This window comes from Pan troglodytes, chromosome 3 (assembly GCF_028858775.2).
Source record: "Pan troglodytes isolate AG18354 chromosome 3, NHGRI_mPanTro3-v2.0_pri, whole genome shotgun sequence".
Classification (NCBI taxonomy): Eukaryota; Metazoa; Chordata; class Mammalia; order Primates; family Hominidae; genus Pan; species Pan troglodytes.
Genome location: NC_072401.2, coordinates 104,122,481 through 104,142,400, shown reverse-complemented (window position 1 = coordinate 104,142,400; position 19,920 = coordinate 104,122,481). Strand labels below are relative to the sequence as shown.

Below are 19,920 nucleotides of genomic sequence, written 5' to 3'. Positions count from 1 at the left end.
GTGCAACAACAAAATATAAGGAAATCAACATTTACATAGAAAAAAGAATCAAATTTTGAAGGAGAGTGCCAGGAGAAACAACAAAGAGTTGCTGGTTTTCCATTGCTCAGAGAAATCCACGTAGCAATGCCAAACGCCCCAATTGTTGTCCCTGAGAACTGGACACTTGTTCTACAGCAATTAATCAAATAGTATCTGTGTTCACAATCATTTAGCCATTTTCTCTGATTTTACAGAAGAAATACTTGAGAAGTGGGATTTTTTTTTTATACCTCAGAGGCATTTGTAAGTTGTTTGAATGAAAGTCAAAAGAACAAAGGCATGGATATGACTGCATTTTTTTGGAGTTTAATGTGATGTGGGATTATTATGAATCTCTACCAAACTTATTATGTTTAATACTTTTCTAAAATATTTGCATATCTCTGGCCTCATCTGGAAGAACATTTCTGAGTTAAAATTAATAAAAGGTGTTTTTCCATCAGCTATGACAAATAAATCAAAAGAGCTGGCTATACCCTTTTTTGAACATGTATGTCCAAAGAAGATCAATTTTGAGAAAGTTGTTGACAGATTTTTAGAAGGTAAGGCTGAAAATAGCAAATATTATTATTTCTTACTATAGCACACCATTATATATGTTATTCCCTTTGTTTATAATTTTATTAAATATATTAATATAATCAAAACTTGAATCTATTAACTTTTCCTTTTTTGTACGCTAATATTTGTTTTACTTTTTTAAAAAACTGGCATGATTATACAAAGTTCAGGGAAAGAAAATTTTTAATGTCTACATTCTTTTCTGGACATTATCATTATTCATTTCATTTCATTACTTCTATTGAAAATAACTTTATCATATGGAAGAGGAGGTCTTAAAAAGTGATCCTATCTGGTGTCAGATATACTAGATACACATCTGGCTACAAGGATGCATAACTGTGCCGATGTCAATGTTAATCTGTTAACTTCTGGTTGTGCTGTCTGCAAATTGCAAGGGCACGACAAAGAATGTCTCTTGTGTCATCCTGCACAGACCTGTTTGACAAGAGCTATTTGTGGAGACCCAGAGCTTGTTTTCTCAATACTTTTACATGCTGGAGCACTTTCAGAACAAAGACAGAAATGCAGTGTTTTGTTGTCTCTTAAAATACATGTAAAAGGATTTTAGCAGGTTTGACATTTGACAATGTTTAGAAATAAGTGGGTTTCTTTTTAAGAAGAAAATTGCCCTTTTGAAAATCTAGTGATGCTATTACAGCTTTTTAAGTATCTGATACAAACAGCTGAGAAGCAGCCTTGGGTTTGTGAATCAATGATTCATTACATATCATCTGTTTGGTCTGCCAGAGAAAGAAATTTGAGGAGTACCGTATTTATCAGTCACGTACCTCTTAGGCCCTTTAGTTCAGATATCCTTAATTCTTGTTTGAAAGAATGCATTCAACTATCCTGCACTTTTAAAGTTAATCCTTCTATTTTGAAAATGAAATCTTTTTGAAGCTAGTAAAAACACTGATCTAGTGAGGAATAGAAACTTCAAAAATAGATAAAAATTTAGAAGTTAAAATTTTTAATTTTCTAACTGCCTGACTTACACATTTTTTGGTTTCTTAGGTATTTATACCTTTTTCCTACTGTTAGACAATAATTTGCTTTGTTGGACTGTTTAAAAAATTTTAGTCTCATATGAAGATTATATATTTACTTTGGATGCAAATATGTGTTACTCAAGGGTCTTTTCAAGAAATCTTTTAGAACCCATTATTTTCTCTGAAGTAAAATACCTGTTGTAGAAGAAGGCTTTTATGTGACTATCAAGACTGCCAGAGGACGTGGAAAATTACTGACACTTATCATAGAAGCGGGAGGCTTTCACTTGTGAAAGAATGCCCAGAGGGAAAGGTGGCTGGTAATTACTACTTCACCTCTGAGGCACTGTCAGGTGGTTTGGGTTTATTGTCACCCCAGTCATAACTTGTTATTGCAAGAGTTGGGGGATAGGGAGAGATGTCTTTTTATAAGAACATTTGCACAGAAAGGAAAAATATTCTGGAAAGTGTTATGTTGTATAGTTAATACAATTTGTAGCATTAATGTATATTAAGAAACAAATAAATTCTATTTTCTGCAGTAGTGATTCTCAAATTTTTCTGGACTCAGCACTGCATTATACTTACAAAAGTTATTGAAAACCCCAACATGCTTTTGTTTATATGGGTTATATGTACCAATATTTACCATATTAAATATTAAAACTGAGAATTAAGTATTTACTTATTCATTTTAAATAACCATAATAAACCATGGCACATATGACTGTTTTTATATATGACTTATTTTATAAAAAATATATTGACCAAAAAAACCAGTGGAAATAATGACAGTTTTACATGTTAGCAAGTCACTTTAACGTCTTGTTTAGTAGGAGACATAGGGATTCTCATCTGTATCTGCCTTCAGTCAATTTGCAATATGTTGTTTCGGTTGAAACAGATTAAGGAAATCTGACCTCACACAGATGTACTTGGAAAAGGGAAAAAATAGTCTTTTCAGATAAATTGTGGATTTTCTTTTAACCAATGATAGTTTTCTTTTAAGAAATGATAGTTTCTTAAACTTTTTGTTCTCTGTTACATTAAAATTCATTGGTCTATCTTGCACTTTGTGTGAATTCTTTACCCATATTACGTGATATTGTAATATAATGCATTGGTTATTGGAAAATGTTTGTTTCTTGAGAGTTACAGATCTTCCAAATGTTGAAACATTTCCTTTTATAATATCACATTTGTTAATATCACCACTGATGTCATCTAAAAAGTTTTTAAGTATTTAAGTAGTATCTACTACCGTGAGGTAGTAGATACAAGTTTTCCCTAATCCCAATTTTTACTTGAAAGTTTGAATTTTATCCTTGGCCACAAATACTGCTAGTTGTTTTTCTTGAAATGATAGGCTCACTCCATTCATTTTCTAGAGAATGTCTGCCAGGTATCCAAGTCTGAATAACCATCGTTTGTCTGTCAGTCCTTCTATCAAGTAAAAATGGAGTGTCGTGAACAAGGCCAATTCAGCTTACATGCAACTCTATTAATGGCCCAGAGGCTTTTCCTCCAGCTATCTATTGTGAATGGTGCTTTATGGATATTGCTCATTTCATAATGCAGGATATTAAAATGATGCATACTGAGGGTTGGGATTTAATGAAATTAATGTTTACTGCTTTATCAAGGACAGTCTTAAGTGAAACTGGTTTTTTTCATTTTCCTGCTGCTAATGCATGAAGGTGAAAGATGTAACGACTACTAGCAGTTTGGAGCTACTGCCTTGATTCCTGCTAAGGCACCGGCAGTGTTAACCCACCACTGCTTTTGTAATGTCAGTGCAAATGTTAACACAGTAATTACAGGATATTATTCAAAAAATTATTTAGTACTTTGAATATTTCAGCACCTCTTGTATATTGTTGCCAAAAATTCACAGAAAAGAAGTTTTTTGATGATTTATCGTGCTGATAACAGACAAATACAGGCAAACTGGCAAGTCCATCTACATCTGGAGATTCACTCATTTGTAAAGCAGAAGTATGATTATTTCAGATGAGATATCAGGCCAGTCTTCATATTGCAGTCAAATCTCTTAATTGGACGAGTTACTCTGTCATTGCAAAGTGGCAGTGCTGTTATTTCCTCAACTAACTTTTCATCTAGTAAGCATTCTGCAATATCAACAGTACAACTATCTCTCAGCTAGTATGTGTACTTCTCCAGCCAGGGGTGCATAACTAACCCTGTAAGATGCTTCACTGGGTTTTTTCATGTCTGGTTTGAAAAGATGTAATAAACACTGTTTGACTTTTAATGAGCTTATCATGTATAAGTTTAAATATTCAATTCTCTTTTCTTCATACTGTGAATGATTTGTCTCAATGAGACACTACAACTTAACTGGCACCATAAATATTATTTTTAAATGTTCCATTGCATAACGCACAAAAAGGTAAGTTATTAACATCCATAAAGTCAAGAGAAAGGTGGCTTTCATCATAATTTCACTTCTTATTCATAATTTTACCCAGTTTGTTTAGAGTAGATTCTTCCCTTCCATGAGTCAAAAGACTGTCTGATATGTCAGTTTCACTTTTTTCAGCATCCTCAGATGTAGACAGATAGTGCAGTTATAGGTTGAGAAGGTAAGCCTTTTTTTTTTTCAAGACGGAGTCTTGTTCTGTAGCCCAGGCTGGAGTGCAATGGCATAATCTTGGCTCACTGCAAACTCTGCCCCCCGGATTCAAGTGATTCTCCTGCCTCAGCCTCCCAAGTAGCTGGGATTATGGGCATACACCACCACACCCAGCTAATTTTTGTATTTTTAGTAGAGATAGGATTTCACCATGTTGGCCAGGCTGGTGAGAAGGTAAGCCTTCTAATCCCATTTTGACAATTCATCCCTAAATTAGAAAAAAGTATTATAAATAAATTTTCTTTTAGAACAAGATAAAATATTATTAAAGTGTAAAATGAGTTTCAATTAAAATTAAAATTTGTTTTTATTTGAAAACTTAAAAATATTGCTGTGAAACAAAGGAATAAGTAGTACCTACTCCTTTTGTGCTCCTGTGTAGGTTGCAAGGGAAACTTTGGGGTTCAAAGTAAGAATTTATTGAACAACAATGAGGGTACAGAGATTACAGCAGGAATAATCAAAGACAGCTATTAATAGTAAGAGCACAGTAAAAGTACTGAGAACAAACTGAGTTAATCTCTGAAAATGCACTGCTTCATACCATAAACCTCTGCCGCAGAGCTACATCACAATGGAATACACAGCACACATTCCATTAGCTGTCAGAGTGATGAAGTAGGCACACATCATGTAGTCTCTGGAAAATTCCACTGACACTCAGAGACTGAGAGAGATAAAGGCAAATAATGTTTTAGTTTTACTCTAAGTAAAGTCAAGGACACACTGACAGTCTCCAAGGGACTTCCTGGAGTCCCCAGGCCACACTTAAAGAACCATGCACTGTTCTAGATATTGGAACCCACCATCATGGTGTTTTAAAAGTCACCTCTGAAAATCACTGTGCATTCTTGACATTTTGCAACCCTGAAGCAGGAGTGATCATCGCGTGTCAAGATCCTCCTTATCCAGGACATATTCTGTATCTTCTTGTAAAGTTAATTCTGAGATCTTTTGTCATTTCATATAAATAAAGTCAGGAGTCAGGAAGCAGGAGAATGGTGGACACTTTTATTACATGAAATAATTTGACTAATTCATTCACTGATTTTTTAAGTTAGAGAAATGTGTGCTTTTGGCTTAAGGCTAGGCTTTATTGGTATAAAATCTTATATAAACTTGATCCAATTTATGGCTGGCAAGAATAAAGATTTTGATAAAAATGTCAAAGCTTCTCTATCTGGGGTCTTGCTGCCCATGCTTAACTGGGGGAAAACCTGGCTAGGCTGTCACTAGGATGGAGCCTCTGCTTCCTCTCCAGAGCACCAATAGCACAGAGTGCGTGATCCTGCTGCATCTACTTCCATTAGAACACCATGTACATCTCCAGTCAAGAAACCAGAGCGTGCTCAAACATTGAGTTTAATGTGTAATTAGGATTAAATTACCCATTAAACAAAGTGATTTTATGGTAATGTGTTATTAAGATTGCAAAGTTTTTAAGTTATAACATTTGATTCTAAGATGCATGTTTGGCTACCTTTTAACAACACTGAAATGAGAATGTGTTTTTCAAAGACAGCATTTTTTTCTATTTTTTTGAAATAGCATGTTTTTGTTTTAATTTAGAAATGTTATCTTCAAATTGTCTTTTTTGATGTTATCACAAATGCCTATTTCATGTGGAAGACTACAGTAGCTCTTTAGTGGTTTCTATATTTCTCTTTTAAAAGAGAAATAACGGATGCTAGCAATAATTTATATGTGTATATTCCTGAAATGTGCATTTCCACATTATGTGCTTCATAGTAAATAGGAAAATTAGCATTAAACTACTGAATGTAGTTTTTCAAAAAGGTCTGCTTCTTTTTTAAAAAAAACTATTTTGCTTATGTTTAAATTTGATATTCATCATTTAATTCTGTTCATTGCAGGTTTATTTTAGGACAGTGGAACTTATAGAAGAGCCTATAAAAGGGTCTCCTGGTTTGAGTTTCTATTTCAAAATTAATGGATTTCCCATATTTCTAAAAGGCTCAAACTGGATCCCAGCAGATTCATTCCAGGACCGAGTAACCTCTGAGTTGTAAGTTATTGTCTTTCCTTTCTTGTTCTTCTTTTAATTAGCAGTCCCGCAAAGCTTGAGGTTTACTCATTTTTACTTTCTTTAGTCTCTGGGCAAGGAACTAAGAGGTAGTATAGAATTCTAGATGATGGAAATTTTAGAATGGACAGGATTTTAAAAATTATATATTCCATTCTCCTGGGTTACAGGTGGTCTTACAGCTAAACTATTTGAGACTGTTGAAGCCATTCAATTTTTAGAAAACTATTATATGTTTATTCTGGAGAAATAAGAAAATGAGTAATTTATATTTTGAATAGTCCCCGAAAAAAATATTACATTCAACTATTTTCAGCTTTTCAAATGATACGTTAAATGTTTTGAGCATGGTTTTGAAAGATAAGAACACATATTTACCTTTTTTTTTTTTTTTTTTTTTGAGATGGAGTCTTGCTCTGTTGCCCAGGCTGGAGTGCAGTCGCGTGATCTCAGCTCACTGCAACCTCCGCCTCCCAGGCTCAAGCGATTCTCCTGCCTCAGCCTCCCAAGTAGCTGGGATTACAGGTGCAGGCCACTACCGCCCAGCTAATTTTTGTATTTTTAGTAGAGATGGGGTTTCACTATGTAGACCAGGCTGGTCTTGAACTCCTGACCTCAAATGATCCACCTGCCTCAGCCTCCCAAAGTGTTGGGATTACATGCGTAAGCCACCGGGCCAACCCCATATTTACCTTTCTATGCTAAGGTATTTGCATATTCTTTTACTTTTATCTCAACAAAAGAACTAAACAAAATCTCGTGTGTAGTGGAGGTGCGGTTGTGGGAGGGTGGGGAGGAAACCGGGAGCTGTTGGTCAGAGGATACAATGTAGCAGATATGCAAGAGAACAAGTCCAGAGATCTGATGTGCACTAGGAATATAGGTTAAAAAAAATTGTGCTATTTATAGGATTCATGGTAAATAAGTGAGTAGATTTTAGCTACTTGTGCCACAAAAGCAAAAAAGAGTGGATAACTATGTAGGACAGCAGTCCCAAACCTTTTTGGCACCAATAACCAGTTTCATGGAAGACAGTTTTTCTACAGATTGGGGGTGGGGGATGAGGGGATAGTTTTGGAATGAAACTGTTCTACCTCAGATCATCAGGAATTAGATTCTCATAAGGAGCATGCAACCTGTATCCTTCGCATGCACAGTTCACAATAGGGTTCCTGCTCCTATGAGAATCTAATGCTGCCGCTGATCTGACAGGAGGTCAGGTAGTAATGCTTGCTCACCAGCTGCTTACCTCCTGCTGTGCCACCTGATCCATGGTCCAGTCCGTGGCCTGGGGGTTGGGACCCCTGTTGTAGGATGGTAAGTACGTTGGTTTGTTTCACTATAGTAACCTTTTAACTATCTATATATATATATCCCATAACATTATGTCATATACCTTAAATATACACAATACAATTTATTTAAAAACAAAATATAATCTTAAAAGTTCTAGATCTAGGAAAAAAAATGTTTTTCCAAGACTGAAGGAATAGAACTTTGGAAGAAAATAATATTTCCTAATTGGATCTGTAAACTTAAATCTTTGCAATGCTGAAAATAAACTTTATGAAATGAAAATAAACACATTTAAACTTATATATTATCTAAATTAAATAATATTTTAGCATATTTACAAATGTATAAATGTGCATTGTAGTATATTATTTGATGTTTAGAATGTAAATGTCATCAGTAACTAAACCCTGATTTTTTCCAAAAGTTGTAGTAATTTCCTCTTAATTTAAAATGTGTATATTATTTTAGATTTCATAAGAAAATGAAATTCTTCTCCAGACACAGCCACGGGATAATTGGCTCTATCTTTTCCTTTTCAAATGCTCCTCTCCCCTCCCAGCTGGGGCTGGGTTGGCTGTGGTCCTTCAGCCCAGCTGGGCCAATTGGTAAGCCTGCCGTGGTGCCTGTGCTGAGCCCACAGTGCTCTGGGTCTGCCCAGCCTGTTACTTGGTTTGAGCACTGTTCTGGGAATGGAGGGAAGGTACATGCTCTCAAGCTGCCTGTAAGTTTCTAGATTTTCCTGAGGGTAATGTGAATAGGAATTGGAAAAAGTAGAAAGGAAATTTACTAGAGAAAGAAATACTGGGCTGGAGAAATTGCATAAAAGGAGATAGGGGTGCTAGGCACTAATACTCAAGTCTTGATTTTGTTTTATAGTTTGGAGGGTTTGTATAAAATTAGTGCATAGTTTCCAAGGCTTACAACTGTATTTTTTATAAGACTAAATATAAAACATAAATTTAATTTTAAAAAGAGTATAATAATGTTACTGAAAATTTAATAGGTAAAGATATCACCCATACTTTTTCTGTTTATTTGTTTTATGTGGTTATAGTTAATGTGTATATAATTTTATCTTACTTTCTTTAATTTACATTATAACCAAACCATCATGATTTTAGAGTGTGTTTTTCTAACAGAGATTAGAAATGTGTTTATCTGTCACAATCTGTTTTTTTTTCCAAATTATGATTTGTTTCTAAAATGTCTTCTACAGGTTACGGCTCCTTTTACAGTCTGTTGTGGATGCTAATATGAATACTCTTCGGGTTTGGGGAGGAGGAATTTATGAGCAGGATGAATTCTATGAACTCTGTGATGAACTAGGAATAATGGTGAGAAGTTGATAGCATTTTATATATTGATAAGTTACTATATCCTCAGTTTGACTGCCAATGTTCTGAATGATGCAATTGCCCCAGTCTCAGAGCTAGGAATGATATTCCATTTGGGGCTATAGGAATAAATGGCATCTTGTAAACCAAGAGCCATAGGTGATAGCAACTACCATAATTATTTATTTTTAAATGATAGATATCATGTAAATTATTTATATCCCAGTATACATATACCTGCTTTTAAAATAATTTTCTTTGTGATATTTAGGTATGCATATAAAAGAAAACAAAATATTTAAAACACTTAAAGGAGATCTGACAAAACCTAAAGAGAAGAAAAATAATAAAATTAAGTAAAGAAAAGCTGTGTTTCATATTGTTTTTCTAAATTTTTTCTAATTTTTTATTTTTAATTTGTTAAAAATTAAAAATGTTGCCCAGGCTGGAGTGCGATGGTGCAATCTCAGCTTACTGCACCCTCCTCCACCCCAGGTTCAAGCGATTCTCCTGCCTCAACCTCTGAAGCAGCTGGGATTACAGGCATGTGCTAAATTTTGTATTTTTAGTAAATTAGCATCCAGCTAATTTTTGTATTTTTAGTAGAGATGGGGTTTCACCGTGTTGTCCAGGCTGGCCTTGAACTCCTGACCTCAGGTGATCCACCTGCCTCGGCCTCCCAAAGTGGTGAGATTACAGGTGTGAGCCACTGTACCTGGCCCTAATATTGTTATTAAGTACTTTTAATGTGTTTTGCAATTGTGAGGATAAAGCAAAGAAAATATATTCTGTTAGTTGTATTATTATTGTTCTAAAATATAAAGAGTGCCACCGAAGACTAGGAATTATTCTAATAATGATAATGCTGATGGTCATTGTGACAATGACAATATTCTATAATATTCTCTGAGTGCCAGGCATTGTTCTAAGTGCTCTACGTATTTTATCTTCATGCCCATTCAATGATGTAGTTACTATTCTCTATCCCCATTTACAGATAAGGAAACTGACACATGAAGAGGTTATATATTTTATCCAAACTCTAACAGCTCATTTATGGTGGAATGAAATTCCGACTCAGACAGGCTGCTTTGGGGCTATGATCTTTTTTTTTTTTTTTTTTGATATGGAGTCTGGCTCTGTTGCCTAGGCTGGAATGCAGTGGTGCGATCTTGGTTCACTGCAGCCTTCACCTCCTGGGTTCAAGCGATTCTCCTGCCTCAGCCTACCAAGTAGCTGGGATTACAGATGTGTGTCACCACGCCCGGCTAATTTTTATATTTCTTTCTTTTTTTTTTTGAGACGGAGTCTTGCTCCGTCACCCAGGCTGGAGTGCAGTGGCGCAATCTTGGCTCACTGCAAGCTCTGCCTCCTGGGTTCACGCCATTCTCCTGCCTCAGCCTCCCGAGTAGCTGGGACCACAGGCGCTCACCACCTTGCCCAGCTAATTTTTTGTACTTTTAGTAGAGACGGGGTTTCACCGTGTTAGCCAGGATGGTCTCGATCTCCTGACCTCGTGATCTGCCCACCTCGGCCTCCCAAAATTCTGGGATTACAGGCGTGAGCCACCGCGCCTGGCCTAATTTTTGTATTTCTAGTAGAGACCGGGTTTCACCATTTTGGCCAGGCTGGTCTCGAACTCTTGACCTCAGGTGATACGCCCCGCCTCAGCCTCCCAAAGTGCTGGGATTACAGGCGTGAGCCACTGCTCCCAGCAGGGGCTGTGTTCTTAACCATTGCATCACACAGCCTCCTTAGGAAGGGACTTATATGGTTTCATTACTAAAATGTGCATGTAGTAATCCTTTTGTCTATGAAAAGCTAATTCCTTTATAAATGAAGTATGATTCTTAACAGTCTGGTGCATCTCAATACCAAATGCCTGGTGAAAATTGGAATGAATTAGGAGTGACAAGGGGCTGGAGGGAAGCCTCATTCTGTGTCCCCTCCACACATTTTTTCTTTTTCAAATTCTTCCATCTTCTCTTTCTTCTATACCTGCCTAGGATTTTCTCTTCTCAGGTGTCTGTACACTTTTGTGCAGTTCTGGGAAGTCCTAATGTCTTTGATACATTTCTTGGTATCAAATTATGCATAATGGCGCCCCAGTGATCACACTCATCAGGCTAACTGGATTTTTCATTTGTGTGAAAGATAATGCCCAGAGCTCAGAATAAAGACTTTCTTCTGTGTAATAAAACTTATGGAAGTGTTGCATTCCCTTTTATTTGATTTGCTAGGTATGGCAGGATTTTATGTTTGCCTGTGCCCTTTATCCAACTGATCAGGGCTTCCTGGATTCAGTGACAGCAGAAGTTGCCTACCAGGTATGTTACTACCCTTCCAAGAAGAAATAAAACAAATAATATGTTTTAGTATTGCCTTTTGTTAAATCTTGCTTCATTTTGGTTTTTGTTCTCTACTAAATCCCATGAAAAATTACACAGCCAGGTAATTGACATCCTAGGTGATTGTACCCAGTGTCATGGCTTTACCATCATCTATTGGCTGATGACTCCCAGATTTATCCCCAGTCCTGATTTCTCTGCTGAATTCCTCTTTCTTATATCCAACGGCCTACCTGGTGCCTCTGCTTGGAGGTTTAACAGGCATCTGAAATGTAACATGTACAAACTAAACTTATATTGCACCCCCTCCCCAATCTTGCTTCTTCTGAAGTTTTCTCCATCTCAGCAAACAGCAACACCACTGTTTGAATTGCTCAGGAGAAAGTTTAAATTGATTATTGATTCCTTGATTTATTTTAGATTCCACATATTGACATTTATATTTATATTCACAGATATATAAATGCAAGGAAGTGATTATATGCTTTCTCTATCTACTGAAAAGATCTAGAAATAATGCCCAACGTTGTAGTGTTGGGTATTCTTATATTGAAGTAATCTTTCCTGTTAAGAGAAAAGCTTCTTAGAGAAATGGCTGACTCCAGGTCTGGCACAGGAAATATATAAAATGATCCTGGATATCTTCTTTTCACAAATGGCAATGGTGTTAATATAATATTATCAACTGATAATTTTAGCCACAGATCTGAGGTTTATGAGCTGTGTGCTGAATATACTTATTTTTGCAGCAAGGTCTGTTTAGGGGATGATCATGCTTTGAAACACAGATTGCATTATATTTCCTCTCCCCTAAATATTAAGTGCATGGCATGGGTTTCCGTGTAGAATCAGAGTGGGATGCTTGTCAATACATGAAAATTCTGAATCATGATGTACTCCCAAAATACAGTTTAGAAACCAACTTGTAAGTGTATCATATGCTAGTAAAATACTACTGAAACATCGGACTGATTCATTAGCATCCATTGGAAATGATCACTGCACCAGGAGATCACCCCTACCTTGTAAAGAGTTTGCAAGACTGTGGAGACATATTGAGTTTTTATAGTGCTCTGCAACATGTTAAAGAAGGAAACAAATCCATTTTCTCGGTAACCTCAGGTAAAGCTACAATGTGGATAATTATTGACTCTGATTTCAATTTCTCATGTCCAACTGTCTGCCAGATTGTTTGCAATGTTGATATACAAAGAACAAATATTTTGATATTTCTTCTTGAATGGTGAGTCTGCAACCTTAGGGAGGTCACTTTACCTCTTGAGCCTCAATTTCTGTATCTATAACTCTAGTATGATGTCACTCCTCATGAAACTGTTTCAAAGATTAAATAGGATAATACGTGTAAGTCATGCAGTTCAAAAGAAATAACAAATAATAGCAGCTGTCACACTAACTCAGCATGTCTTCAAAGTACATCTATTATCTTTTCCCCAATGCACTCTTTCAAGATTTTTCTTTTTAGCAGGAAATATGAAAGTCATTGATACTTTCTTCTTTCTCACCTCCCACATCCATCTGGTTTTAAGTTGAGACAATTTTTTGATATCAGTGTTACTAGTATTTGTATTTACTTTCTCACCCCCATGCTTACTACTCTAATTCAAATCCTATTTTTCCCTCTCCTCAATCATTGCATTTGTTTTCTGATTGGACTCCCTAGCATTGGTCTCTTTCAATATGTGCATACTCAACAGAGCTGCCAAAGTCATCTTCCACTGACACATTTTAAGTCATACCACATTCCTGCTCAGAACCCTGATCCTGGAATATCTCAACATGCAGATAACAAGGAAGCTATCGAAGTTATGTCAAAAGGATTTTGAGAGACTCTGAGCAACCAAAAGGGGGACAATTTGAGATTCAATAAAGATAAGGATGTCAATGAACTGAATCCATCAAGTGTGTTAAAATCTAGAGTTCATATTATAGTGTCTGCAGATGTATATTTTGTGAAAAACCATACAGAAATGCAAGGAAGCGATTTCTATTACACTATGATACTCTAGATAGTGGTTACTTTTGGAAGGAGGAAGGGGCTGTGATTAGGAAGAGGCACGTGGATGGCTTCCGGCCTGGCTGCACTGGGTGGTGGCTACAAGGGTGATTGCCTTATGATAATTAACCGTGTCATAATTTGTTTTCTGTAACTGTGTTTCATTTTAAAATAAAAGGTTTAAAAAGTACAATCGAACTCCTTCCCTAGCCAACACTTCCCCTGAGGTGGCTTCTTGACCTCTGGGTAAGGTGTAAGATCCTCTTATGCGGGACTCCGGCCAGCTGGTGTCTGCACCTGTTCAGGCACCATCTCCGTCTTGCTGTCTATGTCCTGGAACATCTTCCCCATCCACTGCCCTTGTGAGCCACCTCCTTTGTTCTCCTTTGGCCCCTCTTACCTTAAGCATGGGAAAAATCTTTTGCCTTTTGAGACACACATCACACTTTGAATTACTTGTTCAAGGATTTGTCACCTCTGCAAGATTGTCATCTCCCTGAGGCCTAGGACTCATTCCCCTCTGCGTCCCCACTCTGTGGATTATTCACAAAGTGGATAGATGAATGGATGAATGAATAACTTTAAACATATTAATTATAGTTACACAGGTTGCAAGCATTTCAGTTTTATTTTTAGTTTTCTTTCGTATAAATAATTAAAATCTAACATTTATGTATCTTCAGTTCTTTGATGCATTATTAAAGATAAGGAGAGCCATTGCATGCAAAGTTTGTTAAAATTTTAAAGTAAAGCTTACCATAAAACTCTAAGTCAGCTTGAGGGTTGTGTGTAACACGGTGCTACTGAAGCTTTTTGCCACTTCAGGATTTATATTTGTATTTTCATCAGTGGCATAAATATGTCAGTCACAGTTGGTAGCAGCTGTCCCTTTCTTGGGCATGTACAAAGACAAAAAAAGGAAATAGTGTTTATATGGCTGGCTGAGAAAAACACAAGACTTAAATTTTTTAAAAAATGAAATATATCTCTTTAATATACCTTCAGTGCATCTCTATTTCATCTATGTGAGTTTCTGAGCTTCTTGAATGGAGAACACATTGAGAGCATCAGTGGGGGGCGATCAGTGTAATCATGCATCACAGCGAAAGTGAACCTATAAATATCAATGAGGTAACTTGCCAAAACATGTTCCGAAAGAATTTTTCTTGACCATTGACTCACTCTGCCATTCTCAGAGGAATTTAATTGCTCTCTACTGGGGCACATGTCCTAGTGTATTAGAAGAAGGGACATGTCTGAATCTGTCCAGTGCAAACATAACACAAGTGGATCCTTTTGTCTTTATGTAGGGCCAGCCCAGATGAGCTCAGTTTATGCAGGCCTCGTGTGGCACGGTTTTCAGGTAGATTCTCTAATTTTCCCTTTTATATTTAGGTACATTCAGTAACTTAATGTTAGTTGATTTCTCAGGACACGACATTGATAGTTATTTCAGGAGACATCAACCCTGATTGCCCTAATCTGTTTTCCTTTAGAGTATTCCATATTTGTCTTTAACTGCCAGCATACCTCTAGTACTCACTTGCTTTGTAAAACCTTCTCTAGTTCCCCTTCTGGTTTTCTGATCTCAGTGAGGACTGCATAGGAACCTCCGTCCTTCTTTCAGTGGTAGTGTTTGCTTTGCTTCATTTATTTCTTCACACAGAACTCCAATTTGTCCAATTTGCTCTTAAGAACCAATCCCCAAAATATAATGTCTCCTGTCTTTTGTATTTCCTGAAAGTTTTCTTTGTGGCAATCCACAGAGTGAAGAGTTTATTCATTCCCCTTTTCTTTCTCTTTCTAAAAAAGGGATTATATTATCTTCAGTTTTTATATAGCAGAGAAGAGAAACCCTATGTATCAGTGTTTATAAAATCTAGTTAAAAAGAATCTCAGAGATTTCTTAAAATGTATTCCTGCAGCTAACATGACTAGCCATTTTCAAATTAGGTTTTTGGCACATAAGAATTTATGTGCAGAAATGCAAGGGCTTTAATTTTATGAGTAATTATAGCTCTGAGTTTTTTATGTTAACTCTTTGAAAATCATTTTATGTTTTCTCAATTTTCAGATCAAGAGACTGAAATCTCATCCTTCTATCATCATATGGAGTGGCAATAATGAAAATGAGGAGGCGCTGATGATGAACTGGTATCATATCAGTTTCACTGACCGGCCAATCTACATCAAGGACTATGTGACACTCTATGTAAAAAACATCAGAGAGCTTGTACTGGCAGTAAGTAATGATTTTTAATGCAGTAGAATTTAAGAATGTATCTTTAGGGCTGGGCGTGGTGGCTCACGCCTGTAATCCCAGCACTTTGGGAGGCTGAGGCGGGCGGATCACAAGTTCAGGAGATCGAGACCACGGTGAAACCCCGTCTCTACTAAAAATACAAAAAAATTAGCTGGGCGCGGTGGCGGGCGCCTGTAGTCCCAGCTACTCGGGAGGCTGAGGCAGGAGAATGGCGTGAACCCGGAAGGCAGAGCTTGCAGTGAGCCGAGATCGCGCCACTGCACTCCAGCCTGGGCGACAGGGCGAGACTCCGTCTCAAAAAAAAAAAAAGAATGTATGTTTAAAGTGGATAAGTTTGAATACTGGTATAGTATGTTTTATGCCCCTTTTTAGGGCTGTCTTCAACAGTATCGTTTGAATACAGAGTATCCCATTGTAGTGCAGCAGCAGATGAAAGGATTCATGGGCTGTGGACTTTTTGGAGGATTAACTTCTCTGTGCAGCTCTCCACACATACACCAATGCAGTGCTTACAATGCTAGGTTGTCACATGCTCCTTGGAGTCCATCCGTGGATCCCAAAAAGTTTAGAATCTCTAGATTCGATGATTATTGATATGCCACTTCTAAAATTCTGTAATCGTATATGTTAAAGTAGTAGACTTTGGTATATATCACATATGAATGTCCTGGTATGTGATTTAAGGGACAAAGAGAGATGAGAGAGCTGGTCTCCAACCCCGCTGTATGGCCCTTGCTCTATAGTGGTTCTCTTTGCACCACTGTTTGTCTAATTGGCATATTATACAGACATATGTTAATATAAATTGGCCTTTTTGTGAGAAAAAGCAGCATTTTTTTCAGTAATGCCTTCAAAAGTTTTAACTTTTGAAAAACTTTGTTTAACATGTGATTTAATAATCTGATTGTCTTTACACTTTTGTGTCTGTAAATAGATGTTTTAAATATCTGAGTATATCCAGAAGCAATTTGAAAAGGCATCTATTTTTTAAAATAGTATGTGATATTAGCACCTAAACATGCCCAGTTTATGGCACTATTCCATTTATAGAAGAAACTTCATTGAGAATTCATGAAAAACATGGGTTCAAATTTATAGTTTACCTGATATACTAAGACATGTGTCATGAAGAATTTTTCTGTTCACAAAATGTGATGATACAAATTTTAAAAAATATTTACAGAACACTTATTTTATAATCTTTTTATTCACAATATTGATATTATGTTTTTCATGTGTGATGGATTTATGGTTTCTGAGGGTTTTCATTTTATAGCATAGTGGTTAAGTACACAGGCTTTGAAATCCTGGCTGGGCCACTTCCTGTCTATGTAATCTTGGGTGAGTTACTTAATCCTCCTTTTCCCATCTATAAAATTAGGTTAAAAATAGGAGCTAACTTTTAAGAGTTGTTATGTGGACTAAGTGAGATAATGGATGGAAGGCATATGACTCAGTCTGACGCATAGTAACTTTTTTTTTTTTTAAAGTTAAAATATTTCTTTGGGACAGGGGACAACACATTTCTGCTTAATGAAAAGAAATATTTTTACAGTCCAGAGCTCTTTTATTTTTTAAACACCTGTTATGCCATGCATTCATAGGGAACAGGTTCTAGAAACTCAGGCTCTGTTCCATTGGTTCTCACAGTGCACTTCTCTGGGTGGAGCCAGCTGTGCTTCCGTTGAACTCAGGCTCCTTTCTCTTTGGCTTCCTTCTTTTTCTTTTCCTTTGTTTCCTTCTTGAGTTTTGGGGAGCTATCTTGGCTCCTAGAGTGCTTAATATGCTCAACACATTAATTATCTTGGCAACAATCTTGCACTTGTTTGTTTACAACAGTGCCAACAGCATGCTGGGTAGCACAGTAGACTCCTCTGGTTTTCCCACGTTAACGTTTGTGGGGCATTCCTTTTTGAACCAGATGCATTTCCCTGATGTCTACATCACCTTTCTTGTAGATTCACATGTATATGGCCAAAGGAACAACTCCATATTTTCTAAAAGGCCTAGAGAATATCAGGTGCCTTTCCTCTTTCCCTTTGTGTGTCATCGTTGTAGTGAATTACTGAAAGATGGTGGTTCACAGTAATTTTTTTTTTTTTTTTTTTGAGATGGAGTCTCATCTGTCTCATCTGTCACCAGGCTGGAGTGCAGTGGTGCGGTCTTGGCTCACTGCAAGCTCTGCCTCCTGGGTTCAAGCAATTCTCCCGAGTAGCCTCAGCCTCCCGAGTAGCTGGGATTACGGGCATGCACCACCACACCCAGCTAATTTTTGTATTTTTCATAGAGACAGGGTTTCAGCATGTTGGCCAGAATGGTCTGAATCTCCTGACCTCCTGCTCCACCCACCTCGGCCTCCGAAAGTGCTGGGATTACAGGTGTGAGCCACCACGCCTGGCCCACAGTAACCTTTTAATTAAAACTAGCCATCGTCATCATCATCATCATCCTTGTTGGTTTTGTTCAACAAGGTAGATCTTCAGATACTTACACATTTTGATCATTAATTTTAACACTACATTCTTAAGCTTTAAAAAATTAGCTTCTTTGTGCCATTTCTTTTTTACCTCTGAAATGGAGATATGCCTTTCTTTTTAGGGACTTATTTATCTTAAAACGAGCCATGGGCAATAACTGATGTTTGTAAATTTTTTCAAAGATGAACAGTATTAAAAGCTACATAACCACTACTGCTTTTAGTTTCCATCAAAGTATTAGGCATCATAAAAAGGGAAAGTACCATAAATTGATTCATCTACAAATTGGCTGTAATGATTGGTTTCCTGCTGCACATGCTTTCTTTTTATGGCCATTCTCTTGGATCACCTTATGGTATTTCCTGGTCCAACTAAGGGTTTAAGGTCATGGCTTAGAAAGATGTCATCTGTGAGATTTGCAACAAATAACCACACCTCAAGAATAAAGGATTTATAAGTGGAAGGAAATTATAATGCATCGTCAAAGCCAGATATTTTTAGGTAGAGACTTGTTTGTAATTTTACTGCATGGCTCAGCATGCCAAATTTCTCAAGAATCTCAAGGAATGAAGGGAAATGTGTCAAGCTTGATCAATCAAGGCCAATTGACTGGCCTTCTTCTTCAATGTTCTTCAAAGCCATTGTAGCAAAAATATTTTTAAACATTTAGTATCACCTATAGTTTCATCATACTTTTTAATATTTTTAAATTCACCCAACATCTACTGAGTACATATTGCCAAGAGCAAAGCCTCATTCCCGATGCTGTGGGGGACACTCTTATCTTTGTAGAGCTTACACTCTGCTGTCAAAGGGAAACATGGGAAAAATTATCAGACCTTAGGCAGTTAAAAAAAGTGCTATAAAAAATGTAGCCTCAAAATGCTGGGAACTATGTGGCAGAACCATTAATTTTAACTGAAAGAATCTAAAAAGGCTTTCGAGTAAAAGGTTACGTTCAAGGGAAACCTTACAGGTGGAGAATTTTGAGGCAAAGCATTGTCTAGTAGTACTTTAGGTCATGAAAACAATGTAAATAAAGGTAAAAAGATGTGAAAGTAGGTGGTATGTATAATGAGCAGCAAGCAGTGCCTGGTGCCTAAGAGCAAGGGACTCCTGGATTACTGTGGGAGAATGGAAGGTAGTGAAGACTGGAAGCAGGTCATAGAGGGACTTTAAATCATATTATGGAGTTGAGTTTATTCAGTAGATGGTGGGAAGCTAGTGGACATTTTGGGGGAGAGGAGGAACTTTATCTGGTCCATGTTTATGGAAGATTACTAGCAAAGATTAGGGAGGTGAGAGGTTCTAAACAAGGAAACCAGTTATAACAACTAAGAACTCCAAGTTACTGAGATGCCAGGCATCAATATATTAATTATAATTATTATATTAATATTATTATATATTAATAAATTAAAGCTGGATGTGGTGACTTACACCTGTAATCCCAGTGACTTGGGAGCTGAGGCAGGGGGAACATTTGAGGCCAGGAGTTTGAGACCAGCCTGGGTGATGTAGCCAGATCCTGTCTCCAAAAAAATTTAAAAAATTCTTTGGGCATAGTGACATGTGCCTGTAGTCCTAGCTACTTGGGAAGCTGAGGCGGGAGGCTTATTTTGAGCCCAGAAGGTCGAGGCTGCAGTGAGCTATGATCATGCCACTGCACTCCAGCCTGGGCAACATTCTGTCTTTTAACAATTTTTTTTAAATTTTAAAAAACAAATTTTCAAAAAGTTAATTATGTAAGTGCTTTGTATAATTTATTTACTTAATTTTTAGAAGTTACCTGGAGTGTAGGTGATATATTTATTTTAGAGTCATTAAGTCCCCAAGGTCATGGAGGTCATAGGTAGTGGAGTCCAGTGGTGTGGGATTGGAAATTCGGTGATGGAA

At 36.9% G+C, this 19,920-nt stretch overlaps 1 protein-coding gene across 5 annotated transcripts in view; it reads left to right on the top strand.

Moving 5' to 3' along the window:
- MANBA (mannosidase beta) overlaps positions 1-19,920 on the top strand; it is a 129,520-nt gene that overhangs the window by 81,016 nt on the left and 28,584 nt on the right. For all 5 annotated transcript variants that reach the window (XM_001169005.6, XM_063808980.1, XM_016951932.4 and 2 more), the window contains 4 exons: positions 6,123-6,274; positions 8,805-8,922; positions 11,163-11,249; positions 15,359-15,526. In XM_001169005.6, the coding sequence (XP_001169005.2) occupies positions 6,123-6,274; positions 8,805-8,922; positions 11,163-11,249; positions 15,359-15,526 (525 nt within the window). The remainder of the gene's footprint in view (positions 1-6,122; positions 6,275-8,804; positions 8,923-11,162; positions 11,250-15,358; positions 15,527-19,920) is intronic.